This window comes from Myotis myotis, unplaced genomic scaffold (genome assembly GCF_014108235.1).
Source record: "Myotis myotis isolate mMyoMyo1 unplaced genomic scaffold, mMyoMyo1.p scaffold_m19_p_2, whole genome shotgun sequence".
NCBI classification, from domain to species: Eukaryota; Metazoa; Chordata; class Mammalia; order Chiroptera; family Vespertilionidae; genus Myotis; species Myotis myotis.
This window is the reverse complement of record NW_023416324.1, coordinates 35,607,838-35,632,452: the sequence shown is the minus strand read 5'-3', so window position 1 is coordinate 35,632,452 and position 24,615 is coordinate 35,607,838. Positions and strand designations below refer to the sequence as shown.

At 40.5% G+C, this 24,615-nt stretch overlaps 1 protein-coding gene and 1 non-coding gene across 4 annotated transcripts in view; one reads left to right on the top strand and one right to left on the bottom strand.

Annotated features, from left to right (window-relative positions):
• The window catches only part of SCP2 (sterol carrier protein 2), a 111,067-nt gene that overhangs the window by 9,015 nt on the left and 77,437 nt on the right, over positions 1 to 24,615 (bottom strand). For 2 of the 3 annotated variants that reach the window (XM_036349060.1, XM_036349059.1), the window contains 2 exons: positions 12,833 to 12,926; positions 1,365 to 1,494 (listed from right to left, as the gene is read on the bottom strand). In XM_036349060.1, coding sequence (XP_036204953.1) covers positions 1,365 to 1,494; positions 12,833 to 12,926 — 224 coding nt within the window. The remainder of the gene's footprint in view (positions 1 to 1,364; positions 1,495 to 12,832; positions 12,927 to 24,615) is intronic. The other variant, XM_036349061.1, reaches the window with a different exon arrangement.
• Positions 20,652 to 20,780, top strand: LOC118678045. The gene has a single exon (XR_004974721.1). It is a non-coding gene; the product is annotated as a small nucleolar RNA SNORA11 (small nucleolar RNA).

The window sequence follows — 24,615 nt, the reverse complement described above, 5'->3', positions numbered from 1 at the left end:
ACCCCATGTTCAAGCAACAGCAAGAAGGCCAGTATGACTGGAGCAAAGTGAGGGTGAGTGTAGTCAGACAGAGAAAGCTGGGGTCAGGTCAGGTGGTGCCATTGTACCATTTTGAGCAGAGGAGGGTCACAATCTGACTTAAGTTTTTAAAGGATCATTGAAGCTGGTGTGTGGAGAAGAAATCTGCAGGGGGAAGGTTAGAAACAGGGAGACCAGGCAAAAAAGTGATGGAAGCTTGGACCAAGGTGGTAGTGGTAGAGGAGGACAGAACATGCTGATGGAGTAGACTGCGGAGTCTGAGAAATAGAGGAGCCAATGGTGGCCTCAAGGTTTTTGGACTGAGGAACTGGTAAGATAGAGCAATAATTTGTCGAGATGGGGAAGACAGTGGAGGAGTACGTAATTAAAAGGGAGTGGGAGGAAGATCAGGAGTTCATTCTTCTACATGTTGGTTTGGGGATACCTATTAAATATCCAAAGTAAACTTGTCAATTAAGCAACTGTATAAACTTGTCAATATACACCTTGAAGTTCAGTGGCTGAGTCCATGCTGATGATATCTGGGAGTCATCAGTGGAGAGATTGTTTTAAAAGAATGAGACTAAATGAGATCCCCAGTAGATAGAACTCAGCCTTGTAGCACTCCAATGTTTAGAAATTTGGAGATGAGGGGAAAACAGGAAGAGGCCAAGAAGGAGTAGACAGTAGGAAAAAGGAGAGCCTAGAAGAAGAAGAATATCATAAGGGCTGGGAATCTAGCAACATGGTGGTCACCAGTCACCTTGACAAGAATAACTGTGGGATAGTGAACAAAAGCTGACTAGAGTGGGTTCAAGAAAGACTGGGATGAAAGAAATGGAAAGCTATAGAACAAATGGTTGACAGTAAATAAAAAAAAAAAAAAAAAAAAAAGAAAGACTGGGCTGAGAGGAAGTGGAGACAGTGAGTATAGACAGGTTTTTCAAGCCACGTAGCCATACACTGAACCATGTTCTTTACTGATTACTTAGATGTTCTCTTAATCCTCCCATCAAACCTGTGAAACAGGTACCACTTATTATTCCGAGGTACAGATCACAAAACTGAGGCTCACAGAAGTCAAATAATTTATTCAAAGTCAAATCTGTGAGTGGCAAGGCCAGGACCTGAACCCAAGTTTGTCTAATTTCAAAGCCTAAGATTGGCAACTCTGTGACAGAGTTTTCCAATCTTTGAAAGGAGACAGCTGTGACCTATTCCGATTCCCACGGATTCACTAGTTTAACAAGGTCCTAATGCCGCCCTTTTTGGGGAACACCAAAGCAGACTTCCATTTTCCTCTGTGAACTGACGTGTTCCGTAAATGAAGCCATTACTGCACTGACCTGAGTTGGGAAGCACTGATCCCTTGCCGTTCTTCACATCCACCACCCAGGTGGCTTCTTTACCCCCAGGGCCATCCTTCACCTTGAAGGCAAAAATTCCGCCGATTTTCTTCACAAACTGTTCCCCTTCCTGGAAAGAAGAATAACACTAGGAGTTATAGTAAGCTCATTTCTCTGGCTTTTCCCCCAGTCAAATTAAATGTTTAAATAGATACATGACGTGAGCAGCTGGGCCAGCAGGGGCAGTCCCCAAGCTCCCTTAAGATCTTTTACCCAGAAAAGTCTGAAAAGCAACCAGGCAACAGCTCCCTCATCTGCCAAGCCTTTCATTAAAAATGGCTTTCTGGATACAACTGGTGAAAGGAAAAGGAGGATGGGGGTGGCAGGACAGCATTCTCTACCGAAACAGCCTTCATTTGTCTCAATAACTTCTGAAAGATTCACTCTGGCATCTCCATTAATGTATGAATCCCCACTCCCTCTTTTTTTTTTTTCAGTTAAATTCTTTTACATACATTTTTGTTTGTTTCCCACCATTAAAGATACATGGTTCTGAGATCAAAGTCTTTTTGGGTCAACCCATTTTCTGGATTAGTATATAAAATTATGCAAATAATGTACCATCTACAACTTACTTTTGGATCATGAAGAATGAAGCTGAAAAAATAATCTCAGATACATATCTCTGTAGTTTGGTTCCAATTCCCCTCCCTCTCCCCTTCATTCCCATGCTATTTCGTCTTCCCATACTGCAATATTTACTGATTGAAACAATGATTGGCACCAGACATTATTCTGGGCGTCAAGAATATAGAAGTAGGAGTTAGAGGGGTGAGTGATAATACACTATGACGACTATGACAATATACTGGGATAAAGGGAAACACAGGGGACTAGAGGAAAACAGAGGAACAGCGAAGCCAACTAGCAGGGTGAAGGAATAACAACAACCTCACACACTTTAAAAATAAAATAATAAAATAATCATTTTATTACAATTATTTTTCTTTAGAGAGAAAAATTTTTGTGGAAAAATTAGAAAATATCAATAAGCAAAAAAGAAAAAATAAATAATTCATAATTTCATCACTCAGAAAATATTTGAGCATATGGGATATTATATATATTGTTTTATAATCCACTTTGCTATTTAATACCATTATCCTCATTACTGTATCATTAAATATTCTTCTACATAACTTTAAATATCACATATAGTATTTAATTATAGAAGTGTATTATATTTAACTGATACTCTATTGCTTGATATTTAGATTAGTTCTAACTTCTGGCTCTTATAACAATGCTGTAACATTTGTTGCTCTAAATAATTTTGCATAGCCACATTTGTATAAGATTAAGTTGCTAGAATTAATCTTTGCTACTTAAGAACACTGCATCTGATTCAGCATAGGTTTAAATTCCTGCTCTACTGCATACTTACATTCCCCTGAGCAAGTTACTAAACTTCTTTGAATCTCAGTTTAGATGTGAAATGAAGATAATTACAGTGGTGTTCATACAACTCAGAGTTGTATGAAATTTAAATTTTGTAAATACCTATAAAGCACAGAGTAGTTGCTCAATAAATGTTAGCATTCTTTTTGTTATTTTCCTCTATGATCTGTCTGCTATTTCTGTGCCACTATTATGACTTTATAATATACTTTACTCTTTAGTATAGTAAATCCCCAACACAATTACTCTCTTCCAAATATTCTTGGCTATTCTTGCATTTGTTTTGGACTTTTTCCTCTTCTTAGATATACATTTTAATCATTTAGTTAATTCTACCCCACCCCCACTCCCGCCCTGATAACACTGTAAAATTTAGATGGGATTACATAAAATATACAGATCTGTTTAGGGGAGAAGTAGCATTTTTACAATATTAAGTTCTTCCATCCATGAATATGGTATATCTTCAAGTGTTCTTTGATGCCCCTTGGCAATATTTTGCCTTTTTCTTCCTTACATTGGTTTTTATACATTTCTCGCCAGGTAGATTCTTAAGTATTTCATATTGCTCTTATTAATAATATATTTCCCATTATGTTTTATGACTGTGTTACTACAAATTTATAGAAAATATATTAATCTTTATTTATTTTGGAACTGGCTACCTTTTTAGTTAGTTTTCTTATCATTTCTAATAGTTTTTATTTCTCACCTTTTTTATTTTATCCTTATATCCCTATGATAATTTACTTCTAAGATTCTTCCTTTTGGTATCATTTCATTCTTTTAACAAAGATTTAAGTGTTTACTATGTTCAGGCACTATGATAAATGCCTGAAGTACTCAAATAATTATTATCCCTGAGGAATTTACATAAGCTAACATCAGATGCTAACCTCTATTTCTATGTATGCAGATGCAGAGAGCCTGATCTAAGTTATTCCTTCTTGTTGTGTTTTGTTTGTTTTATAACAGCTTTATCGAGATATCATTTACATACCATAAAATTTACCCTTTTACCCCTTTGAGTGCCAACCAATATCCTAGGAACTATGCTAAAATTGCCAAGGCATTTTTGCTGATTTTACAGCAGTTTAGGAAAAAAATTATGAATCGCAAGTAAATGAAATTACATTATTCAAAAACTTAAGGAAACCTTTACTACATTGACATATTTAGCAATATCATCATCACTAATAAAAGCAGACTTAGAACTGGACGCCATTTCGAAGCTTTGATAGCACTCCCGGCACTTTTGGCAAAAGACAGGAGGAACGCGATCGCGCTCCCCGGCACTCTAGGGGTTAAAGTATAATTTAGTGGTATTTTAATATATTCAGAGTTGTACAACCAACACCACTACCTCACTTTAGAGTGTTCTCATCACCTCAAAAAGAAACCCATACCCATTAGCATCACCCCTCCACACTGATTCTTCCCTCCTGCTAGTCCCTGGCAACCATTATCTACTCCTGTCTCTGTGGATTTGCTTATTGTGGACTTTCCACATAAATGGAATCATGCAATATATGGTCTTTTGTGACTGGCTTCTTTCACTAAGCATAATGTTTCTAAGGTCTATCCAGGTTGAAACATGCAACAGTAATTCCTTCTTTCCTGTGGCTCAGTAATATTCCATTGTATGGATGCAGCACATTTTGTTTAGTGATTCATCAGCTGATTGTTCTTTCTCCTGTGCAGCTATTACTATCAACAATACTAGCTAAAAAGGAGAAGTAGTGTAAAAGTTTTTGTATGGACATAGGCTCTAATTTCTCTTAGGTATATATTTAGAAGTGAAACTGCTGGCTCATAAGATGTCTTACTTCTTTAGGAGCTACCACACTCTTTTTCTAAAGTGGCTGCACCATGTTACAAGCCTACTGGCAGTGGATGAAGGTTTCAATTTCTCCACATCCTCAATAACATTTTTATGTCTTTTTTTTATTTTAGCTATCCTAGTGGGTGTGTCAATCTTTTTCATCTACATAGATAACACACTTGAACCTATCTAGAATCAACCATGGTTATTAGGACTCCAAAGAAGCTATTCTAAAATTGTTTAGTCTAGGCCTACTTATCTCAACAGTCATGGAGGCATTTCTTACATGTGATGTCCTAAAATCAACTACCAATACTTCCCTTATGTCAAGAAACTCAAATGACTGTCAGATTTTTTTAAGTGAAAGAGAAATTCTCTTATTTTGGCCTCCCTTATAAGGTCTCACTCAAATTATTTTAAGTTAACTTTAGGAAAAAATATTAACAATAATAATAATCTTTGGAGGGCTATAAAGTTTTTAAATGCTTTTATATACTTTTTTCTTTAATCTTCATAAAACCCTGTAAGTAGCTGCACAGGCATTAATATTAGCTCATTGAGCAGAAAAGAAGAATTGAGGCTCATAAAGATTAAAAATCCTTCAGACTATTCTCTATCCAGCCGCCAAGTAATTCATCTAACATAATCCATCTAATCCTTACATAACACACCTAACACTTTCAGGTTTGGGTTTCTTAAATGGCTCCCCACAGACTATAGGATGAAGTGTGTCCTTACATATTATTCAAGATTCTTCATGATCTGAAGGATATTTATCTGTTATTTTCAGACACTTTTTAATGTCCCTCAGACTTTATGTTCTAAGAATACTGATCATTTTAAATTCCAGGAACACAGGTATCCCCAGGCCCTTGCCCATGCCCTTTCCTGGGTCACTCACCTCCTCCTGTTCTCCATTCCTACCCCAATCTCACCAATCCAAGTCTCAGCTCACATGCTCAATATTCTGGGAAGGCTTTCCTGTCTCTGCTGGATACTGTGATAGCCCTCTGCATATATACCAGGTTTCTGGCTAAAGCAGTAATTTTTTCCTGGAAAATTTTTCCATGTTTCTCTTCCCACTAAACTCTCTGTTCCCTCACGGTCAGGCTATACAGCTGTGGGCAAACTACGGCCCTTGGGCCGGATCGGGCCGTTTGAAATGAATAAAACTAAAAAAAAAAAAAAAAAAAAAAAAAAAAAAGACCATACCCTTTTATGTAATGATGTTTACTTTGAATTTATATTAGTTCACACAAACACTCCATCCATGCTTTTGTTCCGGCCCTCCAGTCCAGTTTAAGAACCCATTGTGGCCCTCGAGTCAAAAAGTTTACCCACCCCTCGAGTCAAAAAGTTTACCCACCCCTGGGCTAGAACAACCAGAACTCAATCCTAGGTTGGTTTAACACCAAATTCAATGGTCTTTCCATTGACTATACCATACTGCAAAGCAGACTACATCAATACTTCAAACTTTAGACTATGAAAGCAGTTTGTCATCATAAATGAATTAAAAGAAAGTCCAAAGTCTTCTCCACGTTCCTTGAGATATTTTATCCCTCATGGTTCTGTGGAGACAACTTAGAAGAGTGGCTTAAAAATGCTGGTGTGTTGGGCCATTCTAGAGCCACGCTTTCTTTGGGGCCAGCGTCTCCTAAATGGCTACTTGTAGGTGCAACCATGCCATCTGCTTGCACAGTGTCTCCAGAATAGAGAGAGCGATGACAGACACCAACAAGTTAGAGCAGCATGAATAACGTCAGCCAACATTTAGAATTCTACCTATACACTTGGAGAGAAACTCCTCCCACCTCCTTAACACAGATGTAGATTAATTTTCAGAACCATCTGATCGACTTATATCCTTTGGTCAATAAAACATTTCAACTGAAGAGGGAGGGAGAGAGTTAAAAGGGGAAAGCAAAGACACATTTGTTGCCAAACCGGAGATCATTAATACTAACAAAGTTCTAAGTGCCTGCTTGTAAAGTACTTCTTTCTGAGTAGGTAAAAGGTCAAGGAGTAGGTCCTGTCGAAAACATAATCAGAACAAAAAATTAGGAGAATTCAAAGACGGGCAATGGGGTATTGCTAACAACGACAAAAGTGGAAATAAAATATCTTGCCGGGTTTCCTTTGCTAAGGAAGAAAATGCATGAATTGACAAAAGATTCCAAGACTTTCTTTCACTTTCTGGTCTTGCAAACATTTAGGAAACTGACAATCGTGGGAAGGAGAAAAGAAACAAAGGGACAAGGTCCATGCAAGTGAAGTTATGGAAGGAAGAGAAAAGAATTAAAATGGGAGCAAGAAGCATACATTTGCAAAGCTAAAAGAGGACTGTGAAATAAAAACAGCCCTGCTTTGTTAATCCCAATAATGAAGTATCCAATGGTTGACATCTAGCCATACCAGATACTCTCTAAACTAGTTATTTTTATTTTATATTTTGAAACAGAATAAAGTAAAAAAAAAAAAAAAAAATAAGGCAACTTGGCAGGAGCAACTATACTACGGGTTACTCTGTTGGTGGCATGAAAAAAAATTTTTCGAGAAACCAAGATGGCGGCATAGGTAAACACCGGAGATTGCTGCCTCGCACAACCACTTCAAGAATACAACTAAAAGACAGAAAGGGCATCATCCAGAACCACAAGAAGGCTGGCTGAGTGGAAATACTACAACGAGAAGGAAAGAGAAAAGCATGCCGGGACTCAGAGGAGCTGCGGTGCGGAAGTTCGGTGCACCACAGGTACGGAGGCAGACACGGAGGGGGCTGGCGGCTGAGGACACGGTTGGCTTTTTCAATCGGGAGGGAGTCTCAAACTCCCTACTGCCCTGAACTCCAGTTCTGGGCGAGTCTCTGGGGACCCTGACTGATACGGAGAGAGGCTAGACTGTCTGGCAACATTCGCATCTCGAGGGCGGCTTCCTCTCAGAGGTGCTTGCAGCGATTACCCGGACACTGAGACTCGGGCCTCTTAGGGAAGGACTGACCATCAGCCATAGTTGTTTGCTACGCCCTATTGATCCCCTGGGACCCCGCCCCGCCCAAGCTGTGCACAGAGGCTTTTGCAATATGAAAATTACCTAACAAACTTGCAGCTGGCCCAAGGCCCCAGGGCAACTTGCATTCCTTCACAGCTGAGCTCCTGCTGAGTAGCCTTAGGCAAAGGCTAGATTAGCACCTCCTGAAAGATCCAGGAGCCAGTATACCCGGTGGTCAGAGTGGGACCATCCAGATTGCAACCCCTCGGACCCATAAGGGACACACTCAGGGGGCAGACTCAGTGAGCACCAAAGCCCCACTGAAGCAAGTCTAGCCCCAGAAGGGTGTCTCCAGCTCAGAAGTTCTCCCACTGCAGACACAACTGATTCTCACAGCCAATTGGTCAATTCTTCCCAGTGATACCTACAACAATCAAGGCTTAACTACAACAAGACTGTGCACACAGCCCACAAGGGGGTGTACCAAGAGTGTCCACCTCAGGTAATTGGGGAGGCTGAGCCACTGGGCCCTATAAGACACCTAGTACAGAAAGCCACTCCATCAACACAGGGAAGCACAAAAAATGCAGAGACAAAGAAATAGGACACAAATGACAGAAATGGAGGAAAGCAAACGACTGGATATAGAGTTCAAAACCACACTTTTAAGGTTTTTCAAGAATTTTCTAGAAGCTGCCGATAAACTTAGTAAGACCCTCGAAAAGACTGGTGAGATCTCCGATAAATGTAGCGAGATCCTCAAGAAAACTAGTCAGACCCTCGATGTTATGATAAGGGACCAACTGGAAATTAAGCATACACTGACTGAAATGGAGGATATTATACAGACTCCCAACAGCAGACTGGAGGATTGCAAGAATCAAGTCAACGATTTGAAATGCGAAGAAGCAAAAAACACCCAACCGGAAAAGCAAAATGAAAAAAGAATCCAAAAATATGAAGATAGTGTAAGGAGCCTCTGCGACAGCTTCAAGCGTACCAACATCCAAATTATACGGGTGCCAGAAGAAGAGAGAGAGCAAGATATTGAAAACCTATTTGAAGAAATAATGACAGAAAACTTCCCCTACCTGGTGAAGAAATAGACTTACAAGTCCAGGAAGTGCAGAGAACCCCAAACAAAAGGAATCCAAAGAGGACCACACCAAGACACATCATAATTCAAATGCCAAGAGCAAAAGACAAAGAGAGACTCTTAGAAGTAGCAAGAGAAAGAAAGTCAATTACCTACAAGGGAATACCCATACAACTGTCAGCTGATTTCTTAACAGAAACTTTGCAGGCCAGAAGGGAGTGGCAAGAAATATTCAAAGTGATGAATGCCAAGAACCTACAACCAAGATTACTTTATCCAGCAAAGCTATCATTCAGAACTGAAGGTCAATAAAGAGCTTCACAGATAAGGAAAAGCTAAAGGAGCTCATCACCACCAAACCAATATTATATGAAATGCTGAAAGGTATCCTTTAAGAAGAGGAAGAAGAAGAAAAAGGTAAAGATACAAATTATGAACAACAAATACACATCTATCAACAAGTGAATCTAAAAATCAAGTGAATAATCTGATGAACAGAATGAACTGGTAGTTATAATAGAATCAGGGGCATAGAAAGGGAGTGGACTACTATTCTTGGGGGGAAAAGGGGTGAGGGGGATGCGGGAAGAGACTGGACAAAAATCGTGCACCTATGGATGAGGACAGTGGGTGGGGAGGGAACTGGGTGGAGGGGAGTAATGGGGGAAGAAAGAGGAACAAATGTAATAATCTGAACAATAAAGATTTAATTTTAAAAAAAAATTCTCAAGCTGAGCCCTTATAGCCCAATTTTATTTTAGTGGACATTTGAAAGAAATTTTTAAAAATGAGATTTTTTTCCTACTAGATTAGCAAAGATTTTTTTTAAAAAAAACCAGCCAACTTCGTACTGGAGAAGATCTGAAGAAAGAAAAAGTCACTCTCATGAATTATTATTAAACTTGTAAATTAGTACCCTTTTTGGTGTATAATTTGGCAATATGTATCAAAATGCAAAACACACATATCCAACTACCTGCAATTCCCCCCTTTAATTATTTATGCTAAGGTAATCATTGCATTAAGTACTTAAAAATGAGCACAAAAGGGAATTTATTAAACTAATGTTTTACTTACAAAATTTAAATACAACCTGACATTTATCCTGGAGACTAGTTAAACAGATTATGGTACATACATTCAAACATGTACTATGTAGTCATTAAAACTGATGGCAAGTCAGAGAAAGACAAGAACCATATGATTTCACTCACATGTGGAATTTAATGAACAAACTGGACTAATAAACAAAACAGAGATAGACTCATAGACAGAGAGCAGGCAAGCAGCTCTGTTGGGGGAGATTTTGAGGGGAGAGGATGGAGATACTGAGCCTGGACATGGACAACAGTGTGGTGACTGTGGGGGAAGAAGGGAGGAGCATAGTTGAAGGTGGAAGAAGAGATAAATGGTGTTGGAAAAAATAAAATAAAAATAATTTAAAAACTGCCCTGACCAGTCTGGCTCAGCGGATAGAGCGTTGGCCTGCAGACTCAGGGGTCCCAGGTTCGATTTCCGGTCAGGGGCATGTGCCTTGGTTGCGGGCACATCCCCAGTGAAGGGTGTGCAGGAGGCGGCTGATCGGTGTTTCTCATCGATGTTTCTGACTCTCTGTCCCTCTCCCTTCCTCTCTGTGAAAAATCAATTATATTAAAAAAATAATTAAAAAACTGATGGTAAGGATTTATGTTTATGGCATTAAACATACTGTCAAGAGGAAAAAGCAGGTTATAAAATAAAAGGTAGTCTCATGCAGGTGTATTCCCACAAGACGGTGGTGGGACAAGTGGACCATTGCCTGCCTGCCCAGAACAACTGTCAGCACTGGCCATCTCATCCTCAGAAAGGTTACTGAGCATTATGGAAATCCTAGAAATGCAGGGTGCTTTGTCAAGACAAACATTAGCTGACGAAACATTAGCTGTTTCTCCCCCTCACACATACATACACAATGCAATCACTTTAAATGCTAAGAAGTCCTCTGTCCTATAATAAGAGAATTATGAGATAAGCAAAATGTTTGTCATTCACACTGTGGCTTTAACACGAGTGAAATACATAGCTCAAATGTTTTGAATCATTTTCTTTATTTCAGCCACTTTGATCAGCTTAGTAGATATGCAATTGGAATTGTGCAACTCTGGGTGTAACTGTGTCTTACTGGTCTCAGAATTGAAATCTATATATATGAAAGGCTAAGTAACTGAACGTATGTCCATCTGACCATCTGACTGACCGGTACACATGACGCGCACTGGCAATTTAAAAATAAATGTTGACTCGCACATATGTGATACATATAAAGCTCTCGCTGGCGCCAATTGCACACGTGTGTTTCAATCTGTCATTGTTGATCGTGAATTTGCTTGACACTTCTCTTATAGAGATCCTATATAATAAAAGCCTAACATGCTAAGTGTCCAACCATTTGACCACTCACTATGACGCACACTGACCACCAGGGGGAAGATTTTCTGACTGATAAGTTAGCTTGCTGCTGGGGTCCAGCTGATCGGGACTGGGCAAGACGGGCCGGACACACCCTGGAGCCCTCCCATGGTCCGTCCCGGCCCCGATCATGCACCAGTGAGGTCCCTCAGCCTGGCCTGCATTCTCTTTCAATCCAGGACCCCTTGAGGGATGTCAGAGAGCCAGTTTCAGTCCAATCCCTGCAGGCCAGGCCGAGGGACCCCACTGGTGATTGCACCGGGTCTCTAGTATTAAAATATTTCTTCTAATTAATTTCCTTTCAATGTGCACGAATCCGTGCACTGGGCCACTAGTCAATAATAAAATCCCAAGTGCCTTTAGGTTTGAAACAATTAAGTAAATATCTTATTTTGCCTGAAGAAAGTAACTTTCTTTTTGGAGATAGCGTTACAGTTAGATTACCTTAGTATGATTATTCTCTATCAAGAACTAATTATTGTACATAAAAATAGATCTGCATATGTAGTATAGTTTTAAACTCAACATGTATTGTATGATCCTAGTTATATGAAACTGTATGTTCGTATACATAAAGAGATGTCTGAAAGAATGCCAACCATTGTTAAAATTTTAGTAAACTAAAATTAAAATTTTTATTTGGTTTTAAAAATTAGCATCATTTTTACAAGAAAAAAACAAATTTAAAACTACTTTGAAAAATTCAGGCATAAAAGATTTCTTTTTGAGAGTTTTAATATTAGGTAACTTTAAAGGTTCACTTTAAATATTCTTTTGAATGGTTCTATGTAAAATATTTTTAACCCAGAATAAAATTAAACCAAAATAAATTATAATCCCTTCACATATAAACTCTATCCATAATTATTACCTTCCTGACAAAGATGGAGAAAAGAGTTACGATATTTTTTTTAAATGGCTCTGACTTCTGACAATTTTTATTTTTTTAATTTTTTAAAACATATCTTTATTGATTTCATAGAGGAAGGGAGAGGGAAAGAGAGATAGAAATATCAATGATGAGAGAGAATCATTGATTGGCTGCCTCCTGCACGTCACCCACTGGGGATCAGGCCCACAATCCAGGCATGTCTCCTTGCCGGAATTGAATCCAAGACCCTTTAGTCTGCAGGCTGATGCTCTATCCACTGAGCCAAACCAGCTAGGGAAAGAGTTACGATCTTAATGGCAATTTACTACAGTTCCTTATGTAACTCAAATTGGAAAATTTGTATATCTCTGAAATGCACTTTTATCAGAATTACAGGGAAACGGTAATAGATACTCAGATATCAAAAATACATTCAGCCCTAACCAGTTTGGCTCAGTGGATAGAGTGTTGGCCTGAGGACTGAAGGGTCCCAGGTTCGATTCGGTCAAGGGCATGTACCTTGGTTGCGGGCACAGCCCCAGTAGGGGGTGCGCAGGAGGCAGCTGACCGATGTTTCTCTCTCATGGATGTTTCTAACTCTCTATCCCTCTCCCTTCCTCTCTGTAAAAAATCAATAAAATATATATTTAAAAAAAATACATTCAATACTCGACAATATGATATAAATTTTCAACTGTACCACTTCATGCAGCACCTGAAATCTACAGGCACTTCTCTAGCTTCTGGGTCCTCTGGTAGTATTTTAGATAAATATTACTTACCTCTTCAAGCTTCTTCTCAATTTCCTTAAAGACAAGATTTGCTTTAAACCCTTCAACTGCAGCGCTGGTTGGAGCAGCTTCAATTTGATGAGTTCTAAAAGAATTGGGGAAAAGACTTCATTTCAGTCCATGGAGTCATACAGGTACTAGGTTTTTCAACATTTATACAGTTTAATTTTCCAAAACCCTAAAAACAGATGTTATGACCCTTACCCAAATAAAATTGTTATTAAACCCATAAAACAAGTCTTACTCCCCATTTTCCCCCCCACCAATATGAGTAATCACTAGGTGCTAGGCACAATCCTTGAAAAGGTGGTAAACCAAAGAACCTACCCTCATGAAGCTTAAATGCTAGTGGGGGAGAGAGGCAATGAACAAGCAAAAAAATAAAGAATAGTTACTATGAAGAAAATAAGGCAGGTTAAGGGGATATAGAGAAAGTATATTTATTTGTATTAGGTATTGTATTTTAGATAGTCTAGTCAGATAGGCCGCTCTGAGGAGGAGATACTTGAATTACGTCAGTGTTTAGGTGGGGAAAGAGCTTGAGGCTTGGCGGTTAAACTATAAAACCAGTATGGCTGGAGCAGAGCAGAGTAGGAGGATCCAAGGTCACAGAAACATGCAGGGCAGGATAAGATACTGAGGGGCTTTCTAGGTCATGAGTAGGAGTCTGGGTTTTATTTCGAGTGTAATGAGAACTGTAGAGTATAAACTGGAAAGTAGCATAATCCAATTTACATGTGTGTTTTTTTAAATAAACCTGGCTGCCAGTTAGAAAATGGACTGTAAGGGGCAAATGGGGAGGCAGGGAGACTAGTTAAGAGGCTACTGCAAAGCCCAGGCAAGAATGATGGTGATTAGAACAGGTTTCATAAGGAAGTGTGGAATAAGCAGAGGATGGACTTGAGATTCACTGTTTACATGGGATTCAATATATGAATTTGTGGGTGAAAAAAGGGGTTCTATGAAAAGTCACCTCATAGGGTGATCTGATCATAAATTCCTTACTGGTAATGTCATGGTGGGCATTCATGCCCCAGGCACATAACTTTTTAGTAAAAGGTTTATCTTTGCCGTAGCACTCTTTGTCCACTGTTTCTGTGCATCTATGTTAATAATCGCCTTGCTTTCTCCTACCCTCATGTAATCTTCCTTATGTTCCCTCCTTAATTTCAGTGCATGAAAGAAACTGTGAAACTGTCATTCTCTGAAGCATTTGAGATCTTGCTTCCTGGCATATGTCACCAGTGTTGACTCAAATAAACTCTTATAAATAAAATTCTCTATAGGTTTGGACAATTCTTAATTGACAAATTAACAACCATCTGTCTGAGTATTGGTTGTTTGATGCTTAAGGAACCACTATAAATAAATGGCCTCATGTGGCAGAAGGAACAGTCTTTATTGCCACAAAGGCGTCAGTTGAAATTTAAGGGCTTTCTCCACTCACTAGCTATATGATTATGAGCCAGATACGTCCTCTCTGTGCACCTCTGGTGAGGAGGTAGGAAGGAAGGTGAGAGTGCCAATGACTTTCAGAATTAAATGGAATCCAAAGTATGAAAAATGACAGGCATGACTGTTATGTGCTCCAGAGCCTCAAGTGTTAGAAACTTGGGGGGTCTGAGGAAGATGAGGGCACCTTAGGATGACAGGTAATTCCTCTGACATACTGCAAGCATGCTGGTGGTGGCTGGGGCCATAACTGGAACAACACAGGAAGGATATAGAAAGAGTCAAGAGTGTAACAGTTGCTCCGTAAGAATTTCTTTTTCTTTCCCTGCCTTTCCTTTCCTTTCTTTCCCCTCCCTCCTTCCTTTTCTTTTTTTCTCTCTCCTTACCCACCTATTTCTTTTTTCCTTCCCCTTTCCTTCTTTCTATCATCCTATATAATAAAGAGGTAATATGCAAATTAACCCTCATGCCCTCACAAGATGGCTGCCTACGACCAGGCTGGCAGGGGCATTAAGTGAAGAACGACCAAACGACTGAACAGCAGGCTGCATGGGGCAACCAGGCTGGTGGTGGGGGGAGGGGGGGGTAAGAGGCGACCAGGCTGGCAGTGGGGGGGGGGGGGCAGTTAGGGGCAACCAGGCAGGCAGGCAGGTGAGCGATTAGGAGCCAGCGGTCCAGGATTGTGAGAGGGATGTCCCCCAAAGGGTCCTGGATTGGAGAGGGTTCAGGCTGGGCTGAGGGGGACACCCCCACCCCCATGCATGAATTTCGTGCACCGGGCTTCTAGTTTTATAAATATTTAACGAGTGCTTGCTACATGGCAGACATTGTTCCAGGAACTAGGAGTATAACAGCAGTCAGGCCCAGTCCCTCTCCTCACTGAGTTTACAATTTTTCAGTGGAGAAGAAAAGGAAGTAAACAGACAAAACAATTGCAAGTGTTAGGAAGCAAACAAAAAGAGGAAGAACCTACTTTTAGGGCAATCAAGGAATGACATCTTTGAGCAGATGGATTTAAGCAAGACCTAATTAAAGGAAGAAAAGAAGTTAGCCATTCAAAGAAGAAACTGCCAAGTCCATGAGAAAACAGCTTTGGGTATGTTAAAAGAAAGTAAAACAGACCAGTGTCACTGGGGCACAGTGAGTGCAGAGACGGTGACATGAAATTGGAGAAGTAGGCTGGGCCCAGATCATGCACAACAAAGTAGGAAACTGGGAAGCCACGGAAATGATTAAACAGGGAAGTGAAATCGTTTAATTTGTGATTATTCTTACAACAGTATCCAGAATGAATTGGGGTGAAGAGTGTAAGGACAGAGGTGGGGAGCGGGTTAGGAGGCTGGTCCAAGTAAGAAGTGATGGTCTGGACTACAGTGGAGGCAGGTGGCCAGTGGAGATGGAGAGAAGGAAGTGGATTCAAAATAAATTTTGGAATCCAGCTAGAATGAGGGAAACCTAAGTGGTAGGGGAAAGGGCAAGGATGATTCAGAATAGCAATGCCAGTTATTGATAAAAGGAAATACGAGGGACTGAGTTCCATTTTAGGTGCATTAAGTATGAGATGTTTCTGAGACAAGAAGGCAGTTGGACATGAGAGTCTGGAGCTCAGAGGAGAGAGGTCCAGGCTGGAGAGAAAATGGAGATAATCATCAACATAATGAACATATTTAAATCCATGGAAACTGATAAGCTCCTCTTGAGAGAACAAGGGAGAACGAAGAGAGCCCAGGACAACACCAGAACTCCCTTATCTAGAAGTCTGGGAGAGAAGGGAAGCAGAGCCAGTGATGCAAGAAGAAAACCAGTAGAGCACGGTGTCACACAAGCTGACGGGGCAGGAAGAATCTGGAGGGAGGAGTAAACTATGTCCAGCACCTTCAGGATTTGGCAACATGGAGAGCACAGGTGACTTGGACAAAGGCAATTTTAAGTCAGTGGTGGAAGGTAGAAGTCAGATTATAGTGAATTAAAGAGTGAATAGAAGAGGGAAAGAGACAGTGTGGCTCTTTTGAGACATTACTTTTAGGGGAACAATGAAATGGAGTGGTCTTTGGAGAGGAGTATAGTATCAAAAAGTTTGTTTTTGTTTTAAGGTTAACATACTGAGCATGTTAGCCTGACGATGGTAATGAACCAGGGAAAGGAGCTACAAGGAGGGAAGTCTTGAGGTGGCAGGGGAATGAGATGTAGGAAAAGGAGGAGACTTAAGGGAAGAGGATCAGGTGGGTGTGGCTCTCCACAGGGTTACAGATCTTGAGATGGGAGATGAGGAAGTTTGGGTCTAATGGCTTAGGATTTCGCAACAAAGTAATCAGCTGAGAATGAGGATGAAAGAGTGGGTATGGGAAGTCTAAGAAGTTGAAAGCCAGCCTACCAGAGGAATCTTATTCAAGTCATGAACAAGGCATGGAACCTAAGCTCCTGCCATGCTGAAACGTGTGCAGCTCTCAGAGTGTGGAATGCTACTTCACGCTTTCATGCCTTTGCCAGCGCTGCTCCCTATGTCTGGAATACTTCTGTCTTGGCAAACTCCTTTTTATCCTTCAAGACCTTGGCTGAGAAACTACTTTGCTGTGAATCCCTACTAAATGTCAGCTTCTCAAGAGAAGATACCACGTCTTTAAAAAAAAAAAATTATATCCCCAGTTCTTGGCACACAATAGGTATTCAGTAAATAGTGACTAAATGAAACAGAAATTACACTGAATTCTCCTTTACCTAAATCCTAATTTTTTCCTGTTCCATTTGGAGCAGAATTGTCTATGGTCACCATCTTCTCTGTCAAAAGTCTGAATGAGTGACCTAAAATCAAATGGCTATGACTAGTCCTCCACAGGCCAATTTCATTTCATTAATTCAACTCTTCAGCATATATATATATTAGAGGCCTGATGCATGAAATTCGTGCAAGAGTAGGCCTTCCTCCCCCTACCCCTCCCCCCCCCCGGCTGCCAGCACCGGCTTCCCTCTGACACCCAGGACCCGGGCTTCCCTCCAGCCACTGGCAGGCACCTGATACCCGGGCTTCCCTCACATCCCCAGTTTCGTCCAGAAGGTCGTCCGGAAGGACGTCTGGTCTAATTAGCATATTACACTTTTATTATTATAGACTAGAACAGCAGTCGCCAACCTTTTGGACCTCATGGACCACCACTGGTCTGCGGACCACTGGTTGGCAACCGGTGGACTAGAGGCCTGGTGCATGAAAATTTGTGCACTCAAGGTAGTCCCGCAGCCCAGCCTGTGCCCTCTCGCAGTCCAGGACTCCTCGGGGGATGTCTACCTGCATGTCCTGCACTGGGGATTGAACCTGCAACCCAGCATGTGCCCTGACTTAGGCTGGGGGATCAGGCCTAAGATGGCAGTCAGACATCCCTCTGGCAGCCTGGGAACCCTCGGGGGATGTCCGGCTGATGGCGTAGGCCCACTCCCCACAGCCTAAGCCGCCAGTCGGACATCCTTAGCACTGTTGAGGAGGCAGCAGAAGCTCCCGCCAGCACCACTGCGCTCGCAGCCATCAGCCCGGCATGTGGCTGAGTGGAGTTCCCCGAGTTGGAGCACACTGATCACCAAGGGGCAGCTCCTGCATTGAATGTCTGCCCCCTGGTGATCAGTGCATGTCATAGCGACTGGTCATTCCAGGTCATTCCACTGTTAGGGTAAATTTGCATATTACCCTTTTATTATATAGGATTTTTTTATTGATTTCAGAGAGGAAGGGGGAGATAGAAACATTGATGAGAGAGAATCATTGATCTGCTGCCTCCTGCATGCCACCTACTGGGGATTGAGCCCGAAACCCTGGCATGTGCCCTGACCAGGAATTGAACCATGACCTCCTGGTTCATAGGTTGACGCTCAACCACTAAGCCACACTGGTCAGGCATCTCTTCAGCTTATAATTATCATTGTACCTTTCTCTAGCTTGCCACTTCCAAATTGTACATGACAAAGTAATAACTCATATTAGTAGCACTTTTCAGTGTACAAAATATCTTTTCTTAAAAAATAGACAATAAAAAGTTTTATTGCCTGGCCAGCATGGCTCAGTGGTTGAGCACTGACCTATGAACCAGGAGGTGACAGCTCAATTCCCAGTCAGGGCACATGCCGGGTTGCAGGCTCAATCACCAGTGCGGAGCATGCAGGAGGCAGCCCATCAATGATTCCCTCTCATTATTGACGTTTCTATCTCTCGCTTCTTCTCCCTTCCTCTCTGAAATCAATAAAAATATGTATTTAAAAAAAGGTTTTATTATTCAAAGGTTAACTGGATAAGTTGATTTGTTTATATCCATTTTTGTGAAATATGTTTTTTTAAATACAATCAACTTCTTTGCAAATAGCAGACACATACCGCAACTATGATGACCTAGTTTTTGGTGGATAATGTACATGATTAGGCAGAAATAGTGAAGCACACACTTGTACATTAGCTATTAAATTCTCAGTCAAAACTCCCTTTGTGGCCCCTGCTTCTTGATTGATTTCTATCTCCACTTTGTCTTCTACCATCTGCTTGACTTCCTGACCGACTCCCGTCGACTGTCTACCTGACTGACATCCCGGCCACCTGGCCAGCCACTCCTCTGTCTAGAATTAAAAGCTGCATTTCCATCATAATATTTTTCCATTTTGGGTAACTTGGGACACTGAGGTTATCCAGTCTGAATCATGCCACTCTGCCTGTAACCTTTCTGACTCAGTTGTGGGAACATCAAAGCAAACACCTATATTTCCTTTTAGAAGACACATTCTGGTAATTTGGGACAAAGCATTACTACTCAGCTTTTTGTTAAGTTCTTTCCAAGCGCAGCTAACACCCTGTATTTCTTCTGGGCTTTCCAGAGTCATGGTCACAAACCCCTTATCAGAGGTAATCAAAGATCGTAGTTTAAAACTCAAGGCACTGGAGATATGGACTAATGCTGCAGCCACTGCATCCACAGCCCCTTTCTCTTATCTCTGAGCTGATGGTTGGAAAAAAGTCAACAACAGTATAAGAAACTGAAGCCAGAGACCTAATGGCATCCATGGTTTTAGATTTAACTAAATCCACTGTAGAAGGAACACCTACATGTTTAAAAGTAATTCCTACTTTTTGTTCCATGTATCTTAGTTGACCTCTTTCTCTTGGTTGATAAAAACATATGCAAATCCCTGTCTGGCCAGCTCCACCTGTGCGTCCAGAGCAATGAACATAGGAGTTAACATCCTGTGGAGGAGAACTCTGAATCACCAAGTCAGCCTCAGGAGTGAACAAACCATGGGCAGCCACACTGGTTGCCACCAAAACTTTAAAACTACCTTCTCTGAAGCCTTTTCAGGTAATTTCTCTCTGTAACTGTGCAATGGGGATGTAAACACTGGACATCCTCCTCTAGTTTATTATCACTTGACTTATGAGTAGAACTATCAAAGGATGACACTCGCTTTGATTTTTTTCATATTCATCAATATCTCCATTTGACAGATCTTTTCTTCTTATGAGACTTGGAAAATTCATTTGAAAGTCTGTTATGTCCTTCTTCAGTGTCTCCATTTAGCTTCTCTTTCATTTTAGCTTTTTTTTTGACTTGGGAGCATCCAGGTCATCTGCAACACCATTTTCTCTTGTTTCGGATTTCTCACCTGAGTCATAACGGTGCCTTGACTTTCTGTATCACTCACTAGCGACGGAGTGAAAGGAAGAGGGGCAGAGCGGTGCTGGGCCAAAGCTATATCTAAAAAGTATCTTGATTCTTTGTGGGGCAGAGTCCAGACAACAAGTTCCAACAGGTCACAGATATCTCTTTATCTTGTTTTGAAAAGCATATCAAGCTAATGATTAACCATCTTTTCAACCAGCTTAGAAAAAGAGTTAATATATAAAATGTTTTATCAATATTTTTTGAAAATCCCTATACCTTACAATTTATTGATATGTGCCCTGACACTGAATATAATAATTTAAACAAACTCAGAAAAGATATTACTCATATTACAGAAGAATGCTCCTCATGATTTCATTCTATACGAAGTTCTTTTAGCAGTAACTAAATTCTGGTTGTCTTTTAATTTGGTTTATACACAAGTTTCCTGAGATAAATACAGTACATAAAATATTGGAAGGGACTTTGAAGATTATTTGGTGTATGAATTCCCTCTATGCTTCCTGAAAATTTTCATTCTAAGCCCTAGAATACGGGCACTGTTTCAACAATGTCAAAGATCAGAAGCACAGAATAGCCAACAAAACAGGAACTTTAAACTCATATAAAGGTTAGAATCTTGACTGCTACCACTTGAAACTCTCTTAGGTAAGTTGTTTTAACTCTGATCATGAATTTCCTCATCTGTAAATAAGATATAAACCTAGGGGGTGTGCTCAGAGCAGGGCGCCTGAAGAAATGGCTCCTCTGTTTACAACACACCCAACAGGAACTGGGGTCACTGTGACAAGGGTCACAAAACATGTGGCCTTCCTGTGCACAAGCACCCTACAAGTGTAAAAAAAAAAAAAAAAAAAAAAAAAAAGATATAAACCTACCATTTGGGGCTTTTATGAAGATTAAACAAAGAAGTACATGTGAAGCACCTAGCAAGGTCCTGGTCCACACTAGGCTCTCAAAAAGTGGTTGTTAAAAGAACCATTACAACTGAATAATAAAAAGACAATGCAATTTAAAAATGGCCAGTGTTCTCAGTGGTTAGAACATTGGCCCTCAGACCAAAGGGTCACGGGTTCAATTCCTGGTCAAGGGCATGTATCTGGGTTGTAGGTTCGATCTCCAGCCCCCCAGTTTGGGCATGTGAGGGAGACAGGGAACCCTCCCCTCATTCACTCTCTCTAAAAATCAATGAAAAAAGTATCCTCAGGTGAGAATAAATAAAATGGCTGAGATCTGAATAGATATTTCTCCAAAGATATACAAATGGCCAGTTAACACATAAATAGATGCTCAATATCAGTAGCCATTAGGAGAATGCAAATCAAAACCACAATGAAATACCACTTTGCACCAACTGAGAGCTAAAATAAAAAAGGTAGAGCAAGTCTACCAGCACCATTTTCCCAACAGCATTTGTTCACTTTGTGTTTCTATACGACATTTTGGTAATTCTCATAATATTTCAAACTTTATTATTATTATTATTATTATTATTACACTAGAGGCCCGGTGCACGAAATTCCTGCATGGGTAGGGTCCCTAAGCCTGGCTGGCTATCAGGGCTGATTGGGGCCTTCCTGGTGCTGGCTGCCGGCTGCCGGCTGCCTGCTGGAGCCTTCCTACGTCTGTGCCGCCCCCAGGTGGTCAGTGCACATCATAGCAAGCGATCAAACTCCCGGTCAAACTCCCAAGGAGACACTTTGCATATTAGCCTTTTATATATAGAGAGAGAGAGAATATATATAGATTTGTTATGGTGATTTGTTAACAGTGATCTTTGATGTTGCTTTTGTACTTGTTTTGGGACACCATGAACACCTACTGACCAGCCATAACCCCCTCTTCCTTTCTGTGGGCCTTCCTAGTCCCAGAGACACAATAGTATTGAAATTAGCCAATCAATAACCCTACAATGGCCTCTAAGTGTTCATGTGAAAGGAAGAGTCACATATCTCTCACTTTAAATCAAAAGCTAGAAATGATTAAGCTTAGTGAGGAAGGCATGCTGACAGCCAAGACAGGCCTCTTTAGCCATACAGCCAACTTGTGAATGCAAAGAAAAAATTCTTGAAGGAAATTAAAAGTGCTACTCCAGTGAACACACGAATTATAAGAAAGCAAAATAGCCTTACTGCTGAAATGGAGAAAGTTTTAATGGTCTGGATAGAAGATCAAACTAGCCACAACATTCCTTAAGCCAAAGCCTAATCCAGAGCCAGGCCCCAAATCTTCAGTTCTATGAAGGCTGAGAGAAGTGAGGAAGCTGCAGAAGAAAACTTGGAAGTTAAAGGGAAGTTAGGAGGAGGTATAAGAGGGTGTAAGGGGGATAAATGGTGATGGAATGAGACTTGACTTGGCATGGTGTACACAACAATATACAGATGATGTATCATCGAATTGTACACCTGAAACCTATGTAATTGAATTAACCAATGTCACCGCCAGTAAATTCCATTTAAAAAATTGAACAATGGAAGTTAGCAGGAGTTGGTTCATGATGTTTAAGGAAAGAAGCTATCTCCATAATATAAAAGTACAAGGTGAAGCAGCAAATGCTAATGTAGAAGCTATAGCAAGTTATCCAGAAGCTAAACTAACTAGCGAAGGTGGCTATTTACTAACCAACAGATTTCAATGTAGACGAAACAGCCTTATATTGGAAAAAGATGCCATCTAGGCATCATTAACTAGAGAGAAGTCAATGCCTGGTTTCAAAAGACAGGCTCACTCTCTTGTTAGGAACCAATGTAGCTGGATGACTTTGTTGAAGCCAATGATCATTTATCATTCCGAAAATCCTAGGGCCCTTAAGAATTATGCTTTAGCCCTAGCTGGTTTGGCTCAGTGGATACAGCATCAGCCTGTGGACTGAAGGGTCCTGGGTTTGATTCCAGTCAAGGGCACATGCACGGGTTGTAGGCTCAATCACCAGTGTGGAGCATGCAGGAGGCAGCTGATCAATGTTTCTCTCTCATCAATGTTTCTAACTCTCTATAAAAATCAATAAAATATATTTAAAAGAATTATGCTACATCTACTTTGACTGTCCTCTGTAGAGAGCACCTGAGAAGGCACATGGGCATTTCTTTAATTATTGTCAGCTGAACCCAGTGGCGTTGGCAAAACCACATCCTGGAAACACACTTTGCCAGAGGCAGGAGTGTTGTTAGCTTGACCTTCAGCCCAGGTGTCAGGGGGTAGGTTTTGTTCTTTAAATCCAGCCAAGCACCAGGAATGAATATGATTTGGGTCCACCCAAGAATGCAAATAATCTCCTTTGTCTTGACTTTTCATAAAACTTCCTGTTTTTTGCTGTATAAAATAAACACGCTCTATTGGCTCTGGGTCCCTGTCTCTCCATCAGAGGACAGTGGGCCCACCAGGCCCCAGCTTTTTCCTTCCATCTCTGTGTCTGTCTCTTTCTTTCATTTTCTCAATCCCCAGCCGCCCCTACTCAGGAATCGGACCACTCTCTACCTGCGCTGGACACGGAGAAGAGAGAAATATTTACAGTCCTCTATAAATGGAACAACAAAGCCTGGATGACAGCACATCTTTATACAACATGGTTTACTGAATATGGTAAGCCTACTATAGAGACATACTGCACAGATAAAAATTCCTTTCAAAATATTACTGCTCATTAACAATACACCTGGTCATCCAGGAGCTCTGATGGAAATGTACAGTAAAATTAATGTTTTCATGCCTTCTGACACAATATCCATTCTGTAACCCTTGAATAAAGAAGCAATTTCAACTTTCAAGTCTTATTATTTAAGAAATGCATTATGTAAGGTTATATCTGCCATAGATAAGAGATTACTTTGATGGATCTGGGCAAAGGAAACAGAAAACCCTCTGGAAAGAATTCACCATTCTAGATGCCATTTGTGATTCATGAAAAGAGGTCAAAATATCTACATTAACAATAGTTTGAAAGAAGCTGATTGAACCGTTACAGATGACTTTGAAGGGTTCAAGACTTCAGTGGAAGAAGTAACAGCAGATGTGGTAGAAATAGCAAGAGACATAGAATTAGAAACGGAGCCTGAAGCTTATGATGGAATTACTGAAATCTCATGATAAAACTAATTGATGAGGAGTTGTTTCTTATGAATGAGCAAAGAAAGGTGTTTCTTGCGATGGAATCTACTCCTGGTAAAAATGCTGTAAAGACTGTTGAAATGCAAGAAAGGATTTAGAATATTTCGTAAACTTAGTTTAAAGCAGTGGCAGGGTTTAGGAAAACTGACTCCAAATTTTGAAAGTTCTACTGTGGGTAAAATGCTATCAAACAGCATCTCATGCTACAGAGAAATAGTTTGTAAGAGGAAAAGTCAAACTATGTGGCAAGCTTAATTTTTGTCTTATTTTAATGATAACCACTTTATTGTAGAGGTCTGGAACTGAACCTGCAAAATCTGAGGTATGCCTGAATTACATTTATTCCTATAACATGGATAGACCTCAAATACATTATGCTAAATGAAAGCAGCAGTCACAAAAGGCCACACTTTTTATGATTTCATTTATATGAAATGTCCAGAATAGGCAAATCCATAGAGACAGAAAGTAGATTAGTGGTTGCCAGCACCTGCAAGGACAGGAGCTGGGGAGTAACTGCTAATGGGTACATGGTTTCTTTCTGGGGTGATGAAAATGTTCTAA